The 26,564-nt window shown below is 50.6% G+C and overlaps 1 protein-coding gene across 1 annotated transcript in view; it reads left to right on the top strand.

Annotated features, from left to right (window-relative positions):
* The window catches only part of LOC147693361 (transient receptor potential cation channel subfamily M member 2-like), a 1,943,547-nt gene that overhangs the window by 896,554 nt on the left and 1,020,429 nt on the right, over positions 1–26,564 (top strand). Inside the window, exon 14 of the mRNA XM_086933684.1 lies at positions 6,755–6,900. Coding sequence (XP_086789810.1) covers positions 6,755–6,900 — 146 coding nt within the window. The remainder of the gene's footprint in view (positions 1–6,754; positions 6,901–26,564) is intronic.

Below are 26,564 nucleotides of genomic sequence, written 5' to 3'. Positions count from 1 at the left end.
ATCGGCCCCCCAATCTTTACGCGTCCTTGGTAACGCGGGTCCCGCTCCAGACGTGGGACTCGGTGGCTGCCAGATGCGAGTTAACTACCTTCCCCTCTCCCTTCACGCCGCTCATTGGCAACCCGGACTTCGGCCCGGGGATGGAACAGGGTGCCTATGAGCGCTGGCGGGTGGCCCGCTGCTGCACTCTGTACCACTTGTACTCCCCCGAGGGAGTTGTCTCCTTCCAGGATTTGCAGAGGGATTATGGCCTCCCCGAAACGGAACGCATGCGATACATGCAGGCGCGCCACTGGGCATTACAACCCCAAGTGCGCGACGCGGCACACAGGGAAATCACGGAGTATGAGCGTTGGTTAATTACTCGCACGTCGGACGCCAAACTGATCTCGGACCTGTATAGAATGCTGCAGCCCCCCTCATTTCACATTCACAACCCTGGTCGGGAACGATGGGAGCGAGAGCTTGGGCGCGAGCTGAGTCATAAAGAATGGGACCACATCTCCTACCGCGCGCGCCACTCGGCCTACCACACGGGTCTTACAGAGACCTTTACTAAAATCTCGACCTACTGGTACCGCACTCCGGAGAAACTGCACGAGATGGATAGGGCGATACCAGGGACGTGCTGGCGCAACTGTGGCAACACTGGTACACTAACACACATACTATGGGATTGCCCCCTGCTGGCTCCGTACTGGGAAGAGGTCCTGAGCGAGGTGGATAAATGCTTTGGGATAGAACTGCCTAGGTTCCCGGCCTATGTCCTGTTGGGGTTGCCGAATGGGTTGATGTATCCCCTTAGGTCCAAGAGGGGTAGACAGATCGCGATTGCGCTGGGATCAGCGGTGCAGAATATTCTCATACACTGGCGCACTACAACACTTCCCTCTGTAGTTGGTTGGCTGCACAGATTATGGCATGTTCTTGGAATGGAAAAGATGTCCTTAGTAGCCCTGGGGGATACTGATACCTTTGAGGACTTGTGGGAGCCCTTTCACAGCCTGTTATGTTCCGAGTTTCGAGAGATCACCTGCCCTAGATATCTTCGGTTGTTGAGGCTGACGCCGCCGCCGGACCCGCCTGCCTGAGTGGGTGGGGTTGGTGTTGCATAGTAGAGATTCATGGAGAGTTCACAGTGGCGGAGACTGTAGATGCTGGCACAGTACAGGGGGTGGGTCGGGGTATGGTAGTTGGGGGTTTAGTTTGGTTAGGTAGGTTTTTTGGAGCGGGGTTGCTTCTCCTCCCTTCACCCCCCCCCCCCCCTTTTTTTTTTTTTTTTTCTTCCCCATTCGTTCTCTCTCTTGTTCCTTCCCTCCTGATTTTTCTCCTCTCCTCATCCCTCCCCTCCCCTCCCCTTTCCCCCCCCCCTCCCCTCCCCTCGTTGTCTGTCCGTGCCCACAGGTGCTGAAGCTATGCTCCCGAGTCGGATGGAGCCTCTTGCAAAATTGTAACTGCATTGTTGTATTGGCTGTATGATGCGCACTGGTGCGCAGATCTTGTGGGTCACTTGTTCCCTGCCCCTTTGTGTCCTATCCCACCCTGCTTCAATAAAATACTTTAAACCTAAAAATGTCGAGATCCAGGGAGCCATAACTTCAGTGTATTTACTATCCGTAAACAAACCACGATTGAAGGTCCAAGCATCCAGTTTATTTCTACAGATTTGTACCTTGACCTCGAGCACAAGCGGATTGTGTTCTGACATGACTCTTGGAAACCTCGTAATACTAGAGCCTAACATGAGAGCAGCAGAGATAAAAAAATAATCCAGCCTGGAACTAGTCTTATTTGGTGCCAAAAAAAAAGTAAATCCCGGGTCCTTCTGCTTTAGTACAGCCCATACATCAATCAGCCTGTGTAGCTCCATAAGATATCGCAGGGCATGATAGAATTTGGGTTTTCTCCCTACGTAAGACACCCTATATTGATTCATCCATTCGCAACCCAAATTAATATTGAGATCACCACAAATAATGAGTGGTGAAGGCCAGCCGACCAGCTCCACACTTAGCTACTTATATAGTTCTGGGTCATCAAGTTTAGGGCTGTGGAGAAGACGCAGCCCTTACCTCCCTGGGGCAGCGTCCGAGCGTGAGGTCCCTGACCTCCGAGCCCGGTCATGCAGCGTCCCTATCAACCAGGACTCCTCCTCTCTCACTTCCCCTACAGGAACTGGCAGCAACAGCTGAGCACGAAAGACCGGAAGCGAACTCCCTTGACCTCGGAAGTGAGGCGACATTCGAAGGACCGGAAATGACCGCCTTTGACCCCGGGAGTGCTTTTCCTGATACCTGCCCGGAACACAGAAAAGCCCAAGCCAGGAAGGAAAAGGGTTCCAAGCAGCGGACTCGTGGCAGGAGGCAGCAGCAAGCGAAGAACCAGTGGCGGTGAGCGGAGCGGAGCGGAAGAACAGAGACGAGGATGAGGAGGAGGACGTTTGGTCCGAAGACTGGTGGCGTCCTCAGGAGGTGGCTGGAGAGCGGCCGCAACTCGCAGGAGAGTTGCGGCGTGGCACGTGAGTACACTTTAACCTTTCTCCGTGTTTCCCTTGTAATTAGTTGTTATATAGTGTACATAGGACCGCACGATCACGGAATCACTGTATATTATATTTAATCCTATCACTGGACTGTAGATTGTATAGAAGACCTGAGCACCTACCCCCCCACACACAACATCCTCTTCCCACTCCCTCTCTTGCCTTCCCTTTCCCAGCCTACCCTACCGTCCCTTCCTCACGTTCGTTTTCGAATCCCTCACTCCCCGGTGTAGGTGGCATTACTCAGAAGTCCTTTCGCCCAGGACTAACCACCCTATACTTTTCTCTCCCCTGTATACCTCCGAGGAACACCAGAGCCGTGAGATCGGTGTCTGACTCCTCAGCCAGGGAAAAAAAAGGTCTCCATCCAGGGAGTCAACTGAGCTGGGAGCTCCTTTACCATTAATCTCCTCCGCTGGCGCGATGCTAGAGGGAATAGTGCGCTGGTGTGGTTGCCCACTAAAAAGATTTATAGCCACAGTCCCATTGCTGATCCCCTCCGTCTCTTCCGCGTTAACGGTCTCTTGTCGTCCCATTGCACATGGCTCTTCCACTGTCTGAGAGAGAGGCCCACTTTCAAGGCTGTCACTCTGCTCTTCCCCTTCACAGCCGGAGTTCAAATTACCCCCAGTCCCTGTTTTCTGCAGCTCGGGTGTATGCTGGTCCCTGGTGATATCAACTGCACTCCCACTGACCGGCGAATTTAGTGCCAGCGCTGGTTTTAGGATGTTTACCACCACCAACAGTCTTCCCCTCGGTCTTTCCAGAAAACATAGCAGGGACTGTAACTGCTTTCCCCTGTCTTGGCCCCTCCGGTGCGACTGTAATAGCCCCTGGTACAGCAGCAGCCGTAATCCCCGGTCTCCCATGGTCTTTAGTGCCAACAATGTCATTCTCTTTGGAGCCTGCGGAGGGAGGAGGTTTCCCTTTAACTAGCCCTGCTTTCTTTGCACTCACAGGCATAGCTCGCGGGCCACTCTTGTCGACTTTATCCGATTTGTCCGATTAATCCTGTTTACCCAGCCCCTCCGTTTTCTCTCCCGAAGTGTGCTGTTTCTTTGTCCCGAGGGTTGACACTTCCCCCGCAGGTTTAACCACATTTGCGGGTCCGTTCCCATTTCCATTTTTCCTCGGCGGCATTGTGCTGAGCTGAACACCAGCTCGAGACAACACTGCTGGGCTTTCTCCGCTGACCGCGCCCGCCAGGCTCCCAGGTGTGCGCGGCTCCAAAGGATGGTGAAAGCGAACCGTGCAGACCGCAACCACAGCCTCCGGATATCCCTCAGCATTAATTTTGCCAAACTTTGTTTAAACGCCACGTTTGCACTTCTGCCGACCGTCTCTTTGTGAATCCTGGGCCCCGTTTTCAATTACCGCTACAGCCTTTCTCCATGGCATCTCCTTCGGCGGCTCCTTAGCAGCTCCAAACCATCTAAACTCACAGGTGAGACAGGGAGTGACGCTCACTCGACTCAAGCGGCCGCCATCATGCCCCACCGCAGCCTGAGACGTGTTGGTGAGTTACAAGCATTAACCTTAGAAAACCCTTCTTTCAATTTCATAAAGATAGAGTGGTTCTTCATACAAACCCTAAATTCCTTCCAAAATTAGTTTCTGCTTTTCATATTAACCAATCAGTTGAGTTACTTGTGTTCTTTCCTCAACCTGATTCGGTAGCAGAAAGGGCTCCACATACTCTTGATGTAAAAAGAGCATTTTTATACTATATTGATGAGACAACAGATTTTCCCAAAACCACTTTTTTTTGCATTCGCTCCACCTCATAAGGGAAATCGTATCTCTAATTCTGGTATTTCTAGGTGTATCGCTCATCGTATTCAAACTTGCTATGCTAAAGCTAGAAGAACTTTATACCTCCTAGAGCACACTCTACTCGCAAAATAGGAGCATCTATGGCCTTTTTAGGTAACATTCCCGTCGCTGACATATGTAATGCCGCTACATGGTCTACACCACACACATTTACCAAACGTTATTGTGTGGATGTATTAGCACGTCAACAAGCTAATGTAGGAAAGGCAGTACTAAAAACACTTTTTTAAACAACGGCAACACCCATTGGCTAGCCATCACTTTGGGAGAGTACCGCTATACAGTTATGCAAAGCATGTGTATCTACAGCACACATGCCTCAAACAGATTATGTTACTTATCCTGTAAGCATCTGTTCTTGGCATGTAGAGCTGTAGATTCACATGTGCTTTCCCTCCTCCCCCGACGCCTGTGGTTGTTGCAGTTCTTATTATTTACATTACATACGCATGGACATCTCTGAACTACACTCACTTACTCCATCTCACCCTCTTGCAGGGAAAGAATCTAACAACGGAGTCGATGACCACGCGCAGTATCAGCGAAAGGAGGGGGTCACCTTACATTGTGACTGGAAAAGACTTCTTTGAAGAAAAACAACTTGTTAAAAATCCAGACCCAACACTACATGGCCAGGGTATGCAAAGCATATGAATCTACAGCTCTACATGCCAAGAACAGATGCTTATAGGTTAAGTAACATAATCCTTATAAAGTGCAACAGTTACCCAAAGGTATCCTAGCACTTAGCTCAAAGAAGCAGATTACAGTGAAAGACCAAGATTATTATTATTATTATTATTGCATTTATTGAGCGCACAGCTACCCGGAGGTTTCCCGGCGCTTGCCTTGGGAACCCGTCCTGGCTATTTTCACTGTGAGATAGCCCCTACAGGGCATCCCCAAGGTGAAAGCCAGGCATCCCGCCGCAGGGGGCCGTTGTGGAGATTAAGCAAGCTTAATGCCCAGAGTTGCAGAGTGAGAACCCATGATTAGAGCAGGCACCGAAGCGAGAATTATCGAGTCCGTGGACATTTGAGCTCAAGACCCTGCCGCGTCGGGAATTGAACCCTGGTCCCGGGTCTGACCTCAGCTTCCGGGTCTGCCTGCTCTACACCGTGAGCCACACTTCTCCACACCGTGAGCCACACTTCTCCACAAGATGGAACCAATTGATGAAAAGCCAAGTCTTCAGTGCCTTCCTAAATGACAACAGGTCAGGGGAGGCCCGACTATGGAAAGGAAGCTCATTCAATCCCTGGTGGTGCAGGTAACGAAGCTTCTACCACCCCAATTAGCTCTTTTCAGGCACTATCGACATCTTCGCTCCTAAGGAGAGAAGAGTTCTGGTGGGGTATACCAACTGAAACAATCCGTAAGATGGTCTGGTTCTACGTCATGCAAGCTTTGAAGGCAGTACAAAGTGATTTGAATATGACCAGATGCCTTCATGGCAGCCAGTGGAGCTTTCTAAATTTTGAAACACCAGTCAGCAGCCTAGCTGCCACATTTTGCAATAGTTGAAGTTAGTTCATATGTTGCTGTTGAATATTCAGGTATAAGCTGTTACAAGAAACAAGTTTAGATAAAATAAGGGAGGTAATCACTATTTGTTGGCTTTCCTGAGGTAACAGGTGTAATATTTATCTTATCATCCTTAGCGTCTGAAAAGTTACGGAAGTGACTCTGTTCACCTGATCTCCAAAGGTGAGCCTATTGGCAATGACTGTTCCGGGGCCCCCACACGTGGGTGGGACTATTCAGCACTTATGACTGTAATGGAAATACCCCTGTGAGAGAAAAAGAGTTACAGGTAAGAAACAATTCTTTCAAGTTTTTCCTGCCCTAAAAAACAGTCAGGAGAGCTCCTTGCAGCCTAGATCTCGTATTCAGGATACCAGGCATGGCTTTGCACCACAGACTTGCATTGCTGTGCTGCACTAGTATGGTGATCTCTGTCAAAGTTGTAACAACCTGGACATTTTGGAACAGAAGAGATCATTGTAGGTGTTCTTGTGAATCAGATTCTGAAATTTGTATCCGGAGAGGCAGATTGATCTGATGATATGCAGTGAATGAATAGATTGTGTACGTGTGACAAAATCCAGCAAATGTTGTCTTTTTTTTATTGTCAGTGATGTAATATTTATTAGAGGGGCTTAGAAAGTTTTTCCTCCTGTCAGGTGGCCCTTTCCCTTTGTTGCATATACTAGCAAGCTTCTGTTTCCACTTTTCTATGTACGTTTTAACTTTCAACAAAAGGGAGCTTTCTTAGTGTCCTAGAAAGGTGAATGCTAGTAATTCTCTGTTTCAGCATAAGCCTTTAGTTGTCTTGAATAACAATAGTGTCCTCACTGATTGTGTTCTTTGTGATTTTAGGGGTGCTTTCAGAGTGCTGTGTCAAGAATGAAAACTATGCAGAGGAGCTCCTTACACGAGTGTCTGTTTCTTGGGGAGGAAGCAGCTGCCTGCAGCTGGCTGTGGATGCTAATGCTAAAGACTTTATGTCCCATGGGGGAGTCCAGGTCGGTTCTTTCAATATTCTTTTTGTTGTATTCAGTTAGTTCTTAGTTGTAAAGTGAGCTTACAGTGTTATGCGTTTCTCAATTCTGCAGGGGTATAATTGTGTTAATTGTGGCATTTTTTTTATCTTAAAAGGATAGTGATTGCAACAGGTAGCACATTAACAAAGAATGTGTCTCTGATCTCCTGTCGCCATCTATATTTAAAGGCACAAAACTCAACTTCTAATACATTGAACAAAATTGGAACACAATTGGGTGGATTTTCACAGGAAACCCTGTTCACTCACACTCCTCTTTTTTGACCAAAGGGTCTGAAACATAGGCAGTTGCTTACCAGGGCTCTTTCTGGTGGATACACTATTTAAAGAAAGCACTTTGGTTAGGTGATGGAAAATCCCAGGAATGACAGAAAGGTGACCATCGTCCAAAGATGATCTGCAAATGTGTGGCTAGCCTGCTTTGAATAGCCAATCGTTGAGGTGTGGGTCTACATGTATACCCAACCAGTGAAGAGGGGCCATGACAATTGCAATTAGCGCTCCAGGGGATGGAGGTGAAGTTGAAGGACAGAATGGCAAATCGGAAATACTCTAACCCCACCACAAACCAAAGGTAGCCTCTGGGGGATGCAGGGGCAAGGACCCAAAATCATTCCGAGCCTTTATATTTCTTGGGCACCAGGATGTCCTCTGCAATGTCCAGTACCTTCTTGATTGCTACTTTGGCCAGAAACAACTTGGCTTCATTAGAAGATAGCATGATCTGCAGAAACGTGAGTAGACATAGGAGGGATATAAGGGTTTGATTAAATAAATGGCATAACCTTTTATATAAAAGTTTCAGCACCTAACGATCTGTAATGATCGTTTCCTAGGTAGGCAATCTCACATCCTGCTGGCTGTATGCGGTCCTGTAAGAGGGAATCAGAAGGGCTTGGAAGTCATTGGCACTGGTAAGGAGGAAGTGGAAGAATAATGTCCATGGCTTCAGCCACCACTACGCCGACTAGGGATGTGAAAAATCTGCCTGGCTACTAAACTGGCTGCAAGGTCTGCTGCTATTGATGGGCCATTCCTAGCAGAGAGCCGCTAAACGTTATGCACTTCTGGTGAAGCTGACAGACTGGTGAGAGGAAGCCTTGGGAGTGGGCTTTAACCTAGCTTTCTTGAAGCTTTCTAGCATCTGGTTGCTATTTTCCCCAAAGAGTCTGGCTCTGTGTTCATTAAAGATGCCTGGACATCGTCTGAATGTCCGGTAGGGCGTATGGGTATGACTCGTGAGCACAGCACTCGTGGCCATGGTATTGTCATTGCGCGAAGCTGACCTTCAGTACTTATTTGGCAGTATCTATTGCATCCTGTATCATTTGGGGAAAGGTTGTCCTGAATTCCTCATTTCAATTCCTCAAGTAAGTAACATCTAGAGGTGTGCAAGCATCTTCAAGCTCGAGCTAACAGGCCTTAAAAAATCATAAAAATGTAACCAGACCTGCAGGTCTAGTTACTTAAATATTCTACTCGACCTAATTTTAATGCTCTTGACCCATAAACTGGTTTCAAATTATGTGATTCTGGGTAAATATTTTAATTCAATGAGCCGCCCTTTTCTTCATTGATGGGGTTCTCCATCAATGTGCTGAAGTCGCACCTGAGTCCCTTTCAGAAGCTCCCCTTTATCGGAGCGGTTCTGGATTTAACTCTGTTTCAGGTTTATCCTCCCGAGCAGCGAGTTCGGGATATTCAGGCTATGATTCCGATCTTTCAGCCTCTGTCCCGGGTTTCAGTCAGGATGGCCCTCCGGCTCCTAGGCCTGATGGCCCCCTGCATCCTGCTAGTGCGACATGCCAGATGGTATATGCGGACTCTGCAGTGGGATCTGAAGGTCCAATGGGCACAGCATCAGGACAACCTGTCCGATCATGTCCAGATCTTGGAGGGCACTGCGAGACATCTGCAGTGGTTACTCACAAATCGCGATTGGGTCAATGGTAGATACCTCTCCCTTCCCCAACCGGAGTCCACAATGGTGAAGGATGTGTGCCTCCTGGGATGGGGAGGCCACTTGGGAGAGGCAGAGATCAGCGGCCTTTGGTCTCCGGCGGAGTCCCGGCTCCACATCAACCTTCTGGAGCTGCGGGCAATCTGACTTGCACTGAAGGACACCACCACCAAACCCCGCAACTCCTTTCACCGCAGCTAGAAGGTGACTAAAACCCAGTGGATGGAGACCCTCAACCCCTTCCAGCCCGAAGCTGTGCCAGTCCTGAAGCAGGCAGTTCAAAACTTCTCCGACTGGATCACAAATGCGCCGGCTGAGTCGCCCCAATGAAGCCAGCCAAAACCAACAAAGCCTCAAGCCAAGCCATCTGGTATTACCCTGAACTCAGATCTAGCATCCACAACTGCAAATGTCTAGATACATAATGGCGCACCCCCAAAACCCGGCCCACAGAACCGCCTACAAATCAACCCTCAAAGAATACACCAACACATCAAGGAAACCAAAAGGTCAGCCCTAACGAACCACATCGAAACAAACGCCAACCACACTAAGCAACTCTTCAACATAGTCAGGAAATTATCCAGCCCATCAGCCATCGAGAACACTATTCGTCCTTCACATGAGCTCTGCAACACCCTGCCGAACTACGTGCACAGCAAGATAGCGGGCATCTACAACAGCTTCGACCCCCTCAACACAGTGGTTTCCACATTAACAACTCCAGCCCACCCACGCACACCAGCCACGCTATAGCTATATGGACTTTGCTCACCACACAGAACACCACAGCCATTATGTCCTCTAACCACTCCGGAGGACCCACCAACACCTGCCCCCACTACTTCATCAACTTAGGAACCAAGAAAAATAGCGTGGTACTCACCAACATCTTCAACTCCTCCATCTCAACAGCTGCCTTCCGTGACAGATAGAAATACGCTGAGATCAGGCCCATCCTGAAGAAACCCTCAGCCGAACCCAGCGAATTAAAAAAATGACTGCCCCATCTCACTGCTCCTGTACCCTGCTAAAGTCTTTGAGAAGGCCATCGACCACCAGCTTACCAAACACCTGAAAAAAAACAACCTGCTTGACGCTGCACAATTTGGCTTCTGTGCAACCACAGCACTGAGACTGCCTTGATCGCAGCCACTGACAACATTAGATCCCTCCACATTTGCGGTGAGACAGCAGCCCTGATCCTCCTCGACCTATCAGCAGCTTTCAACACTGTATCTCACCACACCCTCATCAACAGACTCATCAGCATCGGCATCCAGGGGAACGCCCCCAAGCGGATTGCAAATGAGGCAAACTCAGAGAATCCGCATGACACCCTTCACCTCCAAGCCAAAGAGCATCATCTGAGGCGTAACCCAAGCATAATCCCCCAGCCCCTCCCGCCCCATGACTCTCCTCGCTGACTTCATCTGAGAGCATGGACTCAGCATCATATCCTATGTGGATGACCCACAGCTCATCCTCTCCCTCACCGAAGACCCCTCCACCAGAACAAACTTCTGCGACGCCATGACCAGTGTAGTTGACTGAATGATAACCAAATTCCTCAACCTCAATTCGAACAGGACAAAAGTACTTATCTTTGGAAAGAACACCTCCCCATGGGACAATAGGTGTTGGCCCTCCGTGGTCAGACCCACACCAACAGATCACCTTCAGCAAGATCTTGCTAGTCATTCCTCAAACAGCCTGCGTACAGCTTCCCAAAAGGTAGATCATGGGAATAAACTGGAAGATCAAAAATGATTTCTTGCCGAATGTGCCAATGGACTTAGACTCCCTACTTGGCATAGTAGAGGACATTCGGTTTGACTTTCCTGGTGAAGTCTTGCACCACCAGACTTTCCGGGCTCAGATTTTTGGTCCAGCTCCATGGACCTTTTTTGCTATGGGCATTTTGGAATCATTAAGATCATTCTGGCACTGGCTTAATTAGAGTTCATTAGAACAAGCCAAATCAGTTTAATGGAAAGGTGTAGAGAAGTTTCTCTAGCCAGCTGATCAAGAACAGCATTCTGATGTGTGCTGGTTGGTATAATCTGGATATGGAAGTTTATCATTTACAGGTTTTGCCATTTTTAGCATGTCTAGCTGCAGGAAATCCCAATTAAAGAAGACATTCTGCAGAACTTATGTTTTTCTTGGAACACCCTACAGAGCATCTGCTTCCACATCATCTTACAGCGGTAGATGGACTAATGTTTTTTGTCAGGTTTTGACTATCAGTTATCTCCAGATGGCCAGGCCTCCAGAGAGAAGGTTCTCCATATTGGCACACCTCATTTGTTTTGATTATAATTTTATGTTTGAAGCAGTATCTATTCAGTATTAATCTATGGAAGAAAATATTTCAACACCGGATGAAGTGCACAAAGCCTCAGAAGGCTTGTGATATAAATTTGCTTTTTGATCAGATATGTTTTATTGAGTTCCACAAAGCAACAACATACAGCAGGAGAAGACAAAAAGTAAATGCAGTACTGGCAAGGCAACAAAACAAGTGCTGTGGGTATAGGCTTGTCCTGGTAAAGTCCAGCTGGCGGAGAAACTGTGCAACCATGTGAAATCATGCGGCAAAAACAAGCCCATCTCCAAGTGCAAGAACTCTTTTCTACCCTCCCCCCCAAAACTGAGCCCCCCCCCTCCCGGATCCCCAGCCAACTCCCCCCCCCCAACGAAGCCCCCCCCCCCCTTCGGTGTGTTACAAGTAAGCCTAGCGGAGGCCGAGTGAGAGCCCGATCAGACCTTATGTTCTGCTCTGGTCGTCTCCCCGCGGACTTCTTCCGCCAGTTTCAGGACCCTCAGGTATTTCGGGCAGGTGAGCTCCGTGAATTCTTGAGACAATAAAGATAGAAGTGGTTGCCATGTCTCGCGGAAGGCGTCCGAGGCCTGTATGAGCGAGGCCTGGATCCTCTCCCTCCCCATGATATACCATAACCTGTGTAGCCACCCCGTGTGTGTGGGTTTCCTCGGCGTGCCCCATAGCGACAGAATGTGGTATGTCGCCGCCCCCATAGCCAGCCCCATCTGCCGCCCCCGCAATGACTTGAGAGGGAACATGAGTTTATTGGGGAGCCCTAGGATCGCGTATGCTGGGAAGCGTGGGATGTCAGTGTCAAAATAAGTGTCAATGTCCTTTAGCACCACCTCCCAGTACTCCTTAACTGCCTCGCAGTCCCACAGTATGTGTAGCATAGTCCCAGTGTGTCCGCACCCCCTCCAGCAAGTGGGATCTCTGCTTGGGTTTCCCTGGTGCAGGCGCTCGGGGGTCAGGTGCCAGTAGTAGGCGATTTTCACCACTGCCTCCCTGCTAGCCGTGTTTCGCGCAGTGTGGTGTGCTCTATGAAATATGTCCCGCCATTCTCTATCCGACAGCGAGCGCCCCAACTCCCGCTCCCACCGTTTCTGGCCTGCGGACCTTTCCCCAGGAGGGGGTGGGGAGAGCAAGAGGTACAGTTCGGTAATGGACCCAGAGTCTGACCTCTTGGTCACGAGCCACTTCTCGTACGGGGTCATTGGGCGGCCTACTAGCGGGGCCACCTCGGGGGGTGTCAGCCAGTGGCGGAGTTGGAAATACTGGTAGCGGTGGGGCTTGTTGAGGGCGTAGTCCGCCACCACCTCGTCCCACGGGAGGAAGCCATCCGTGTCAAACAAGTGGCCTGCCGAACGACACTCCGACGATCGCCATTGGGGAAACGAGCCTGGCGGTAACCCTGGGGGGAAGGCCGGGTTGTCCAGCAGAGGTGTCATGGGTGATGGGAAAGTCGTGAGGCCCTTCGGGACAGCGGTGGCGTTCCAGACCTGCAGTAGGGTCCTGGTGATAGGGGATTTTCTCAAATATGCCGGCCTGTCCGGGCGCGCTAGGAAGGGGACCCTCCACAGGGACATGCCCGCCATGGCCCTGTCCTGGAATAACCAGTGCTTTTCGGAGGTGGGTCTGGACCACTCCAGCAGATACCGAAGTTGTGCCGCTTGGAAATAGCGCCGCAAGTCTGGGACTCCCAGGCCCCCCTCGGCTGTAACCCGCAGAGCTAGGTCGCGACGGAGTCGGGGTCGCTTGCCCGCCCACACATAGTGGTTCAGGGCGTCTTGGAGCCTCTTGACCATCCCCAGCGGGGGGGTGACCGGGAGAGTCTGGAAGAGGTAGAGGATCTTGGGGAGAAGTGTCATTTTAACGGCCGCGATGCGGCCCAGCCAGGACAGCGGTTTTTGCCTCCACCGAGCGATGTCCCCCTGCACCCGGGAGAGGAGTGTGGTGTAGTTAAGGTCGATCGTCTGTGTAGTTGCGGGAGTCAAATCTATCCCCAGGTAAGGTACCGTGGTGCTGACTTCCAGCCCCCCTATGCGAAGCGCGTGAATGTGAGCTGGCTTGGTGTTGCGCCCTAGTGGGAGGACCACTGATTTCTGTACATTCATTTTAAAACCCGACACCGCGGCAAAGGCCTCCATTTCGGACAGGAAGGCGGGCAGGGAGACCGTGGGGTTGTCCACCGCGACCAGGATGTCGTCCGCGTACAGGCTTATCGTTTGCTCCACTCCCCCGAACCTAACACCGGTGATTGCCCCATTGTCTCGGACACGCTGAGCGAAGGGCTCGACGTAGAGGGCGAATAAGAGCGGCGAGAGCGGGCAGCCCTGCCGCGTGCCGCGTCGGATATCAAACGTCTTTGAGCTGAGTCCATTCACCTTAATGGACGCTCTGGGTGTCGCGTAGCAGCCCGCTATCCAAGAGCGAAACCGAGGGCCGACCCCAAATTTCGCTAGAGTGTGGTCGAGAAATCGCCAGTCCACCCTGTCAAACGCCTTCTCGGCGTCCACTGAAAGCAGTGCGGCGTCCGAGGCGTTGAAGTGGGCCTTGTCGATGACATGCAATATGCGTTTGGTGTTATCCGCGCATTGGCGGGAAGGGACAAAGCCTGCCTGGTCGGGTTCAATAATGCCCGGGAGGCACGGGCCGAGGCGCGAAGCCAAAATGCTCGTGAAGAGTTTCAGGTCGACATTGCGCAGCGATATCGGCCTATAGGCTGCGCACTTCTTGGGGTCCTTCCCTGGCTTCGGCAAGACCACTACGTCTGCCTCCAATAGCTCTGCCGGGATCGAACCCGGCCCCCCAAAGGAGTTAAAAAGCCTCGTGAGAACAGGCGCCAGGAGGTGGCAAAAGGTTTTATAGAAACCCGCGGAAAAACCGTCTGGGCCTGGAGCCTTCAGGGGTTTAAGTTTGGCAATGGCCGACACCACCTCCTCTAGCCGGATAGGGCTATCCAAGGCACTGGCGTTGGTCTCATTAAGGGAGGTGACTTCCACGGTCTCAAGGTAGGCCTGTCCGGCCGCACCCTCGATGGCCGGGTCCGCGGCGTAGAGTCGGGCATAAAAGGCGCGGAAAGCCTCGGCTATGCTGGCATCGTCCCGGAATTCCTCGCCGCCTTCCCCCTGTATAACTGGAACTGTCTTGGCTTTAAGTGTGCTGGCCAGGAGGCGACCCGTTTTATCGCCACCCACGTAGTACGTGTGGCGGAGGCGAAGCGCTGCATATTCCGCCCTGTCGAGGTCTAGGCTCGCCAGCTGGGCTCTGGCCGCCTTAAGTTGGCGCCAAATGCGAGGGGCTCCCGTGCGGCAGTGGGCCCTTTCCAGCGTTGTTACCTGCTCTTCCAGCACCCTCCGGCGGTCCCTGCGCTCCTTGTTGTCTGCGGCTGCAATCGCTATGATGTCACCCCTGACCACCGCCTTGAGTGCCCCCCATAGCGTCGCATGGGTTACCTCCCCAGTGTCATTCACCCCCAAATAATCAGTAATGGTCTGGGAAAGCCTCTGGACCGTCCCCTGTCTGGATAGTAAGCTTTCCCTAAGCCGCCATCGTCCTTTGTGTGGGGGTGTGTGAGGAACGCTCAACTGAAGGACCACCGCGTCGTGGTCCGACAATGCCGCCGGGGTAGTGTCAATGTCTGTAAGCGTAGGAAGAAGGTCAGCGGAACACAGGAAGTGGTCTATTCTGGCGTAGGTGCGGTGGACTGCGGAATAGAAAGTGTACCCCGGGGCAGTGTGGTGAATTCCCGCCAAGCATCAATCAACCCCCTGTCTGAGCCATTGCCTCCCCGCTGCTGAAAGCGCCCCCGAGTCCCCAAACCTCTTGCCTGATCTGTCCCTCTCATTGTCCATGACCAGGTTCAGGTCTCCCCCGATCAGGACATGCCTCAGGTCGCCCGACAGCGCCTCCGACAGGGCCCCCCGCAGGAAGGCCTCTTGGCGGGCATTAGGCGCGTAGATCGAGCCAAGTGTGAAAGAAAACGTGCCAATGTGAACAGTGTAAGCCAGGAGTCTGCCCTTGATTTCGGCCACCTTACTGCCCACCTGCCCCTTAAAATGCCTAGATACCAGGAGAGCCACCCCCGCTTTCTTCTCGGAAGTCGCCGAGAAAAACTGCTGTGGGAAGGCCCTAGCCTTCATGCGGTGCCAGTCCTTTGCCAACAGGTGCGTTTCTTGCAGCAAGCAGGGCTCAGCCCCGGAATGTTCTAGAAAAGAAAGCACTGCCCTGCGCTTGATCGGGTTGTTAAGCCCCTTCACGTTAAGAGATATGACGCGGATACCATCAACTGCCATGGGAAAGTGTGGAAATAAATTGCAGTAGGACCGGCCCCCTCCCGCCCTCCCCGTACCCTGCAGTCGTTAGCACACCCCGAACACACCGAGTGCCCCACCCCAGCCCCGAACATGTCCCCCCCAAACCCTGAACCCCAACCAACAATCCCCAACAAGAACACATTGTCCGGGGCCTATTCGGCAATTGTCCAGGCCCCTGGTGAAGTCTCTGGAAATGGGAAAACGTGGCAATGGCGGGCCCGGAGCCCCCCGTCCCGTCCCCCACACAGCGTGCTATGCATTAGTCTACCTTTGTGCACAGGGCTCCTCAAGGCACAGCCGCAGTGTCCGTGGAGACCTTCTGAATCGCCGCTGCATGTTCAGTCGCGACCTCCGTAGGGTCCGGCTTGAATCCTTTCCTAGGGGAGCGGCGGTTCCGCACAGTCTGCCAGCCGTCCGCCTGGGGACGGGAAGATCGCGCCTGGGAAGGCTCGGGGTCCGCGTCGTCGCTCTGGCCCTCCTCCTCCGCAGTGAGGCCCAGCACTGCACAAGTGTCCCGCAGGGACCGTAGCTGGTAAAGTGTGCCGTTCCACTTAAAGATCAGTCTAAAGGGGTGGCCCCAAGAGTACGGGATACCTTTATCACGGAGAAAAGTAGTCGCCACCTTGAATGTCCGCCTCTTTTGTAGAGTGATCGCCGACAGGTCTTGGAAAAGCTCGATGGCGTGTTCCCTGAAGTGGAGAGGCTGTTTTTGGCGGGCTGCTTTCAGGATGCGTTCTTTGAGGGGGTAGTCCGGGAGGAAGGCCAGGATGTCGGGTGGGGGGGCCGGCGCCCTGCGTGCCAGGCCGACCCGGTGGGCCCTGTCTATGCGGATGTCGAAGCCATCTCCCTCTCCCAGGACCTCCAGGGACAAGTCCCGTAAGTAGGCGGCAATATCGCCTCCCTCTGCCTTAACCCTTTCGATGCTGATGACGAGCTCAGCTCGTCATGATGCACAGTTGAGCTGTGCTGATGACGAGCTGAGCTCGTCATGAACAATGGGGAAGAGCCATTTCCAGCACAGGAGGGGAAAACACCTAGCAGCCAAGGTGTTAAGCGGCACGTTCCTCACCCTGATGTTATTTCTCCTGGACCGGTTTTCCAGGTCCTCAGCATGGGCCTGGAGCTGCGTCTGTTGGTCGTGGAGCCGGAGGATTTCTTGCTGCAAACGTTCCACCTCCGCGCCCCTAGCCTGGTCGGATGCCTCAACAGCTGCCACCCGTTCACCAATGTCGTCAACATCGCGACGGAGTTCCCTGAATTCCCCTGCCATATCTTGCCGGAGGGTCTGAAAGTCCGCTTTAAGGGAGGAGAACAGTTCCTCCATGAAGGCCTTGGTGGCCGGAGCGTTGCCCTCGTCCCGCTCCTTGACTTTAGGCGGGGGGACCGTCGTTGGCTTGTCCGGGCTCTTGTCCCCATTGGAGGCCCCCTTCGCCAGCATATCGGGGATAGTTTGGCCCCGCCGGCGGCCGTTATTGGACATCCCAGGGGAGCCCGGGTCGCGCCGTCCACCAGGCCACGTGGAAAATGGCCGCCTAACGGCCGGCGAGCAGCGTCCTCGGTCACGGTCCCAGGGCCCGGGCTGTGATGAGTGCGGGGCGGAGGAGGCTCGACTGGCCGCCCCCCAAAGGTCGCCCTGCACCGGGGGCTCGCAGTTCCTCACCTCCTTGCTGAGTGAAGGGGGAAGGCCCAAGCCGGGGCCTCGCGCAGATTGTCAGGCCGCCGCCTCTCGCTCCTCCGCCGGGCCGTCCGCGTGGCCCTCTCGGGGCTATCGGCGTGGCCGCTGCTCCCCTTGCTGCTCCCTCGAGCGGGTCACCACTCCCAGCGCCGCTCCGTGGGTCAGGCCTCCACGCCCTCCGGCGCCCGGCGCCGCTCCCGTGGGCCTGGCTCCGCGGCTCCGCTCTCGGCTGCTCCGTCTGCACTGGCGCCAAAGGGCCCGGGGCTGCCGTGCGGCCGCGGCAGATGGGTCCGCCCGGGGCTTCCGGGGCCGAGTCAACGGACAGACGGCCGCCTCCCGGGTTCAGCGAGCTTGGGGCGCCTTGGTCACCAAAATTGGGCTAGGTGCTGCAGCGTGGCTATGCAACGGGGGGATCGGGACGAGGAGCTCCGCGAAAACGCGTCCTCTCAGGCCGCCATCTTAGCCACCATAAATTTGCTTTTTGAGACGAGATGCTTACGTTTTTGGAGTAGACACCTGACTTAAACAAGCATTGGTATAGCTAGTAGGTCTTACCTTTGGGACGTTATAAGTGTTTAGCCATTCATCACATTATCCCTTACATTACATTAGCCTTTAAAGACATCAAAGTTTGTGGTATATTAATGATGGTAGATGTAATTAATATGCTGTTGGAAAAAAAAGCCATCAAATAAATAAATATGTAAGCACATTGGTAATAATTATTATTTTGTCAGAAGTTGATTGATATGTTGATTAATTCATAGAAGGCATCAGACCAGGTGTTGAGTATGTGCATCTTTGATTCAGTGTTCTGTCACCCTCATGCTGCACGGAAGGCACAGACATACTCATTAATCACAAACCGCTCGCCTTCCAAGCATTGACAAAACATCTATAGCACACAGAAGCAGTCTGTGCAGTGCTTTCAGAGTACTTCAGCAATCAAATTCTATGCCTTTTGTAATTTAGAGGTGGGATTAATTAATTTGAATAATAGGCAGGGTTGGTTGTCCTTACTATGTACAGTGGTTCCCACTGCCTTTTTGTGAGGAAACCTTTTTTTGTAACTTTGTTTATTGGCATTTTTTAGTACAAGAACATTACACATAAAATACATGTTAGGCATTGCAGGTACATTGCATGACTTCTTTAGTACAGTGCATTTGTTGAGGCTAGATCAGCTGGGACCATTGCATAGTGACTTTGATATGTACACATGGGATACAGTACTACACAATGAGCAGTATGGCGGATAACCTCAATAATCTATGACTCAGCGGCTGCAACAGGTCTTCTAGTTTATGCACGTGATTCATTTTCTTCCATGTTGCTAGCTGTTGTCCGTAGCAGGTAATTTGTGAGAGGTTCCCAAAAGTGACATGGTTTAAAGCGTAAAGGGAGCAACTCAGCATATTTATTATTTTGCTCCTGGTAGTAAGTTAGATCTGTTAGCCATTCCTTAAATTTGGGCACCCTGCCCCTCCCCCATCTACATGCATCTTTAGCTTTGCAATGAGCAGGCCCACAGCTAGTAAGCTTTTGATTCGGTCTCTATACGCGGGCAAGTATACCAGGAGACTCATCTTGGGTGTTAGGATCAGCTGGTCCCTAAGGGCCGCCTCCACCTCTGCTCAGTAGAGGGCTATGGACCCACATTCCCATGCAAGATGTTAGAACCCTGCTCCCTCTTGCTTACAGCGGTCACATTTGTCGTTATCGCGCAGAGGGAGCCTATGCATTCTTACAGGGGTACATTATGTGAATACATTTAAAATGTGCTATCCTAAATCTTCTGCTTGCTGTGATGCGTTCCGTTTGCTGGCAGCAATATGTCCAGTTCAGCACAAATGGAGCCGCTCCTAGTTAGGTGACCCAGGTGCTACAGTTTTTATTTTGTTAGGTCAGGCCTCTCACTAAAAGTGAAGGACTGGTCTCACACACCACCTGGTGACATGCTTCATCATTGCCCAGTCCTCGCCCTCTAAAAACTTAGTTTGGTAGAGGGCGGGCATACACTTGACGACAGGGGTGCACTTCTAAACTAATGGAGAAGTGTGGCTCACTGGTTAGAGGAGGCAGACCCTGATGCAGAGGTCAGACCCGGGACCAGGGTTCAATTCCCGAAGCGGCAGGGTTTTGAGCTCAAAATGTCCACAGACTCGATAATTCTCGCCTCGGTGCCTACTCGAATCATGGGTTTTCACTCTGCAACTCTGGGCAATAGCTTGCTTAATCTCCACTACGGCCCCCCGCGATGGGATACCTGGTTTTCACCTTGGGGATGCCCAGTAGGGGTTATCTCGCAGGGAAAGCCAGGACGGGTTCCCAAAGCAAGCGCTAAGAGACCTGTTGGTGATTTGGCGCTATATAAATCGAAATTAACATAACATAACATATCAAGTGGGGCCTCTTACAGACCAAAAGTGAGTTTAAAAGGTCATTATAGATGTCGAATTAATTTCAATATGGTTGGCATCTATAGGGTAATTAAAATAAGTGATCGGTGTGTTGGAGATTCTGCTGTCCCCCCACCCTGGTCAGTGTGGCCCAGTAGGGTCTGTGGCATTCATCAGGACCTTTGTAGGCCGAGCTGGAGAAGCACGCCCTACGAGAGCTTTCAGTCTTCATTGCTTAACAAGCTGACAGACGGACGTGTGTGTGAGGGGCTCTTACTTGGCTTACCCGGAGAGAAATGTAACGTGCCTCAGCGGTAACTGTTAAGCGAATTTTGGCTTTGGAATACTGAAAGCCTCCTGATAGCAGAACGTGGAAACGTGGGAGAAAAAGAAAGAACGCTTTTGCGCTAAAGGAGATCTGCGGTGTCCGATATATCGGTGACCTCGCCGAGGAGAGCAGACTGCAGATCACGGAGATTAGCAGGGCGCGGCGTGGCGGTTACTGAACGCCAGCCTTGCTCACCTGCGGCCATTTAGTGCTGCTTGGACCTGATTTCGTGTCCGTGTGGAACTGGCGCCGGCGGAGTGCTTCACTAGTACACAGTAAGGCTCGGGAAAAGCATTTATTAATAAAATACATGACGTGTGCTGCTTGATAATTACAATTTCAGCAGCTTGGGCAACGTGAATGTGGAACTCTCGGCAAAACTGTTGCTAGATACTGGTGCATATGGACTTTAGCGCTATAGCATTACATCATAATAATGGTTTAAAAGCGCCCTTTCCCTCTTTTGTTCGGAAATAGTTGGGAAAAGAAGGACCATTTTCAGCATTATCTTGATATTACTGGACTTTATTTGTATTTTTGTCGCCACTGTCTGCTGGGGATTGAGTTACAACGCCGATTTGGGACAGAGGAGCAGTGCTACATCGCGGGCGGGACTGCGAGGACCAGCCTGCACAGTGCCACCATCAACGCTGCAGCTGGGGCCTCTTCCCGCCCCCTCCTCCCGGCAGTTCATAACGGCTCGCGGCCCCCGCTCCGCGGGAGCCGCGAGCAGCCCTATCTGAGGTCGAACTTTCCTTGGCTCTTAATAATTCCCGGGCAATCACCTGCATTATAATCTTGTTTGTGAGGACTTGCTGACATTTGGAAACCAACGCCGATTTGGGACAGAGGAGCAGTGCTACATTGCGGGCGGGACTGCGAGGACCAGCCTGCACAGCGCCACCATCAACACTGCAGCTGGGGCCTCCTCCCTGTATATATTTGTAGTGTCTCCCGCGTATCGCGGGACGCGCGCGGGACTAGCCGGGCTAAGCCCGGGCAAAGGGTGGGCCGTCTGAGGCCGTCCGAGGCTGGGCAGGGCCACCCTCTTTGAAATTCGGGTATTTACTCGGTATATCCTGTTTTTATACACTGTTTGTAATTATTGCATATTTACCTTCTGTTAGTACAAGTGCTATCTGTTAATTTTTGCATAATGGCCTTACCTTCAGGGAGGGGCAGAAAGGTTACCCTTAATGCTAATGGTGGGGTAGCCACTGGCACCCTGGATCAATTTATAACCCGGGCTACTGGTATTTTGGAAAAGGAAATAGCCCTCACTGAAAAACATTTGTCTACTGACCTTTTAACGGGGAAACGGTCTTCTTTAGGTTTGATTGGGTCAGTGGCAACCCCAGTTCAATGTAGTAGGCCTGATGCCTTAGTTGTTACTAGCCCAATTTCTTACTCTATTTTGGTGGGCCCGGATGACTCAGTGTCATGCTCTAATTTAAGAACAACTTCATCCAGAAGTGTCTCTAGTAGCCTTAGTATGACACAAATTCCTCCTCCCCTTAAAGAAAAAAACTTGGTACCGAGGGTAGGTAAAAATCCTACAGTGACATCGAAATCAAGTAAAAGGAAAAGAGGGGGTGGACATAGGAAAGGTGGTTGTGCAAAATGGACAAAAACTCATATTATGAACGAGGATCCACCAGTTAGAGCCCAGTCACCTAGCTTAAGTGGTGCACTTTCTGAAGCTGCTCGACTATCGATTCCTTTAAACCTAAATGAGGAACTTCTTGGTAAAATGGAAGTTCGAGGCATGTGGGCTGCTGAATTCATATCTGTGCATAGATCGCCGCCTAGTGTTGGGTCCGGATGATTGCACATTGTTGTCCCATGCAGCACAAGAATCTGCATCTCCTTCAAGCGGAACTCTCACTAATGCTCCAGAAAAAAGCCGTAGAAAGAGTTCCCAGAGGTCAGAGGGGGAAAGGATTCTATTCCTGGTTCTTCCTAATAAGAAAAAAGAAGAAGAAATGGAGACCTATTTTGGATCTAAGGAACCTCAACAGATACCTCAAAAAACAATTGTTCCGTATGGTATCCATTCAGGAGGTGTTACAGCTACTCAATTCCAAAGATTTCATGCTGTCCTTAGACCTCCAGGATGCCTATTTCCACATATTCATCCACAAAAGTCACCGCCGATACCTAAGGTTCGCAGTGGCGGGCAGACATTACCAATTCAGAGTGTTGCCATTCGGCCTGAAGTCGGCGCCACGCATTTTTACGAAATGCCTATCTCCAGTGGCAGCGTACCTTCGCCGGCACCATCACCAAGTATTCCGCTACTTGGACGACTGGCTCATCAAGTCTCCTACTCTAGAAGGTGTGAACAGATCTTCCAATGCCTGTCTTCAGCTCTTCGAGAGCCTGGGGCTTACGCTCAATCAGGAAAAGTCAGTACTGCAGCCCTCTCAACGCCTCACTTTCCTGGGAGCAACTCTAGACACGCATCAGGAGAAGGCCTTCCCATCACAGGAGCGTCAGGTCAAACTGAGGTCTCTGGCAGCCCACATTCAGGTCAAAAAGACCATCAAGGTGCGACTCTTCAAGTCATTGCTAGGAATGATGTCCTCCAATATCCTCCTGATACCACACTGCCGCCTCCGTATGCGTCCCTTACAGGAGGCATTATCATCTCAGTGGATCCAGTGTACGGGATCCTTCGACGATCTTATCAGGATCATTACGTTCATGGTGAAGGCCCTGCACTGGTGGCTTCAAACAAAAAACCTGAACCAGGGCCTTCCATTCCTGCTTCCAATCTCCCCACACGTGATAACAACAGATGCATCATTTGAAGGATGGGGTGCGTTCCTGCAGGAACTTTAGATACACGGTCAGTGGTCACTGGCAGCTCCACATCAACCTGCTAGAGTTGAGGGCAGTATACCTGGCACTTCAAGCATTCCTGCCCCGGATCAGGAACTCCCCAGTGCTTGTGAGGACGGACAACACCACCACAATGCACTATCTAAACAAGCAAGGGGGAACTCGATCCATGACGTTGTCTCAAGAATCACAGTGAATTTGGAAGTGGCTACTCCAACACAACATTTCGCTGAGAGCGGAGTATGTCCCAGGAGCAGACAACACCCTGGCGGACTCATTAAGCAGGCAACGCTCCATTTGCCATGAGTGGGAGCTCGACCAACATGCTCTCAACGCAGTATTCTCCTGATGGGGCAGACCTCACCTGGATCTATTTGCGACGGAGATCAACGCAAAATGCCAACATTATGCAAGCTGGCTTCCCCAGAAAGGATCTATTGGGGATGCATTTTCGATCACATGGTGCTATGTCTTTACTTACGCTTTTCCTCCATTTTGCCTGATCCCCAGGGTCCTCCAGAAACTGAAAGCAGAGCATTGCACCCTGATCCTGGTAGCCCTAGTGTGGCCGCGCCAACACTGGTTTACAGAACTCCACATTCTGTCGCTGGAGCCTCCGATTCCATTCAGGCCTTACCCGCATCTCCTCACTATGAACCAGGGGCAAGTCCAGCATCCAGATCCGACATCTCTCAGATTATCGGCTTGGCTCCTGAGTTCAGAGAGTTCTAGGACTTAGATATTCCTCAGGACTGCAGGGTCGTCTTAGCCCGGGCCCGGGCTGACAGTACCAACAAGACGTATTCCCTTAAGTGGAAGAGATTCTGTTTGTGGTGTAAAGCTAACAAACTGCACCCGTTTTCGTCATCTCCGGCGCAACTTCTGCCTTACCTGCTTCACCTTGCCAACTCGGGATTGGCCCACGCCTCAATCAAAGTCCACCTGGCAGCCATATCTCGGTTCAGGCGCTCTTCGTCAGGTATTTTCCTATGGTCCAATAGACTGGTCAAGCAGTTTCTGAAAGGATTATTCAGGACTTATCCTCCAGTGAGACCTTTACCACCTACATGGCAACTCAATGTTGTCTTGGCTCAGTTGATGGAACACCCCTTTGAGCCAATGCATAAAGCAGATCTCAAATACTTGTCATGGAAAACAGCTCTTTTACTGGCTCTCACGTCAGCAAGGAGGGTGAGTGAACTGCAGGTTTTCTCTATTCAAGACCCGTTCCTTCAGTTCAAACAGGACAGAGTAATTCTACGGACTAACCCCAAATTCATACCAAAGGTTCCGTCTGCTTTTCATCTAAACGAACCTATTGTCCTGAGATCTTTCTTCCCGAATCCATCTTCAGCAGCGGAGAGATCTCTACATTCCTTAGACCTTAAAAGATGTCTGAAATTCTACATTCATAGAACGGAACAATTTCGCAAGTCCAACCAATTATTTATTGCCTTCAGCAGGCCCAGGAAGGGCCTACCATTGACAAAGCAGAGCATCTCAAGATGGATCTCTGCGGCCATCGCCTTCTGCCACCAGCAGGTGGGAATCCTCTGCCCTCCAAGGTTGGGGCTCATTCCACTAGAGCGGTTTCCACCTCAATGGCGCTCTTTTCCACCTCCATGGCGCTCTTTTCTGGGGTGCCCATTGTCGACATTTGCAGAGCGGCGACATGGAAGACACCACATACGTTCACCCAGCACTACTGCTTGGATTCAGAACTTATGAAGGATGCAGCAGTAGGACAGGCTGTGCTCCGTCATCTATTTCATTAGAGGTGAGCCTTCTTTCTTTCATCCCACCTTTCCTATCACCTAATTGCTCATTTCTTCTCCTGCTACTGTTTGCAGTTTATTGTGTTGCACTATTGATAAGTTATTATCAAGTGTCTTACATGCTATATTATGCGTAATGTGCTGCCTATTGCTTGCTACTCTGATTCAGGCATGTGAATCTATGAAAGATACCCATAATACTGGATAAGAAATGTGTTACTTACCTGTAACTGCAGTTATCCAGTATTGGTATCTTTCATAGATTCACATGCAACCCACCCGCCTCCCCTGGAAGGGCTCACCTTGGTTCTCTCAGTCGGTACTACTTAGCACTGTGCTTACGAAAATCTGAGGGACTAGGGCTCCTTCCAGGAAGGTTCTAGAGGGTGGTAGTAGCTGATTGGCTCCTGGCCAAAGTTTGGTCCTTTTTTACTAAAGGACTTGGATAGGTTACTAATGTGAGGCCTCTGGCCTATTAGTATGTATATGTCTATATGACTGTTATTATGTACCGGGGACTCCCACCCCGACGACGGGGAATGATTCAGGCATATGAATCTATGAAAGATACTAATACTGGATAACTGCAGTTACAGGTAAGTAACGCATTTCTTTCATCGTGTGTAGAAGTCACACATTTAGTTTCACTAAATAGCCAACTAGGAGGGTGTCCTTTTAGTTTGATTTCCTGGAATATAGCAGGCCTTGCTCGTAGGTTACAGGATGAGTTATGGTTAAAATATATAGAAACCTTTGACATAATCTGTCTCCAGGAAACCTGGAGCAGAGAGGACCAAAGCTTAGGTGGTTATCAGTCCTTTAACGTGTATGCTGAGCCCTCACAAGCGGGAAGGGCTAAGGGTGGTATACTGACCGCTTTTTCTGTAAGGTATGCCACCGTTAAGACACTGATGTTGACGGATTCCCCTTGATTCCAATTGCTCCTGATTACAGATTTGTTTCCAATGCCTCTGCTTTTAATCAACTGATACTATAATATCTTCGACCCCCATGCTACATCTGTTATCGATAAATTGCAACAGGAGATAGCTAAAGTGACTAATACCTCCTCCTCACTGTTTATTATGTGGGTAGGGGACTTCAATTGTGCCTTGTGTACGTTTAGTGGGTCTAGGGCTTGTGGTGTGGTAGATCCTAATGATCAACCAATGGCGCACTTTAAGCACTCACCGCATGGTGACGCCTTGAATAATATCATCGTGATAAATGATCTTAGCGTATTGGATATGCCAACTTTTTCTAAATCGCTGGAAATACCGACTTTTCAAGGGACGGGGGTCAAACGAGTGTAATTGACTTCATCTTGGTCTCTTACAGGTATATCCATTTTGTCAATAATTTTCTGGTGGAAGCGAATCCTGTTAGTGATCATAACCCTCTAGTCCTGTACTTAAGCCCTATGACTGAGAAGATTCAGACCTTCGAACAGCCAATAAGATATAGTTAGAATCAAGGGGTAAGACTTAAGTGGGACAAGGTCGATGCACGAAAATTGGAGGAAGAGATTTTTAGAGAAAATAGCGCATTGATAGAAATGTGTTTAACTCCCTCTTCTGCGCCTGAAATTGTAATTAAGAACTTTGAGGCACTTTGTGGTAATGTGACACCGCATCTCCTTAAAACCATGGGCAAGAAAAAAAATTAAGAGAGTGTAAATGGTTTGATGCTGAATGTTCTGCATCTCAAACAATTTTAACAAAGGGATTACACCAAGTACCACGGGATAAGGAGTCGGTTAAAAACGCAAGGAAATTATATAGGGACTCAATTGATAGGCGTAAACTAGATTTAAAAAAAAAGGCCTGGGATGACCTGGAAAAAGCTGCAGATTTGAGGGATAGTAGGCTATTCTGGGAAGTAATAAATCGCCCCTTCCTCAATAGTGAGGAAAAAGGCAACATGGTGACACATATACCAGGAGATATTTGGGAGGCACATTATGCAAAAAGGTTTAATCCAAAAGGGATTTGTTTGACACCTGTTAC

The sequence above is a fragment of the Lissotriton vulgaris genome, chromosome 8 (assembly GCF_964263255.1).
Source record: "Lissotriton vulgaris chromosome 8, aLisVul1.2, whole genome shotgun sequence".
Lineage (NCBI taxonomy): Eukaryota > Metazoa > Chordata > Amphibia > Caudata > Salamandridae > Lissotriton > Lissotriton vulgaris.
This window is presented reverse-complemented; position numbering and strand designations above follow the sequence as displayed.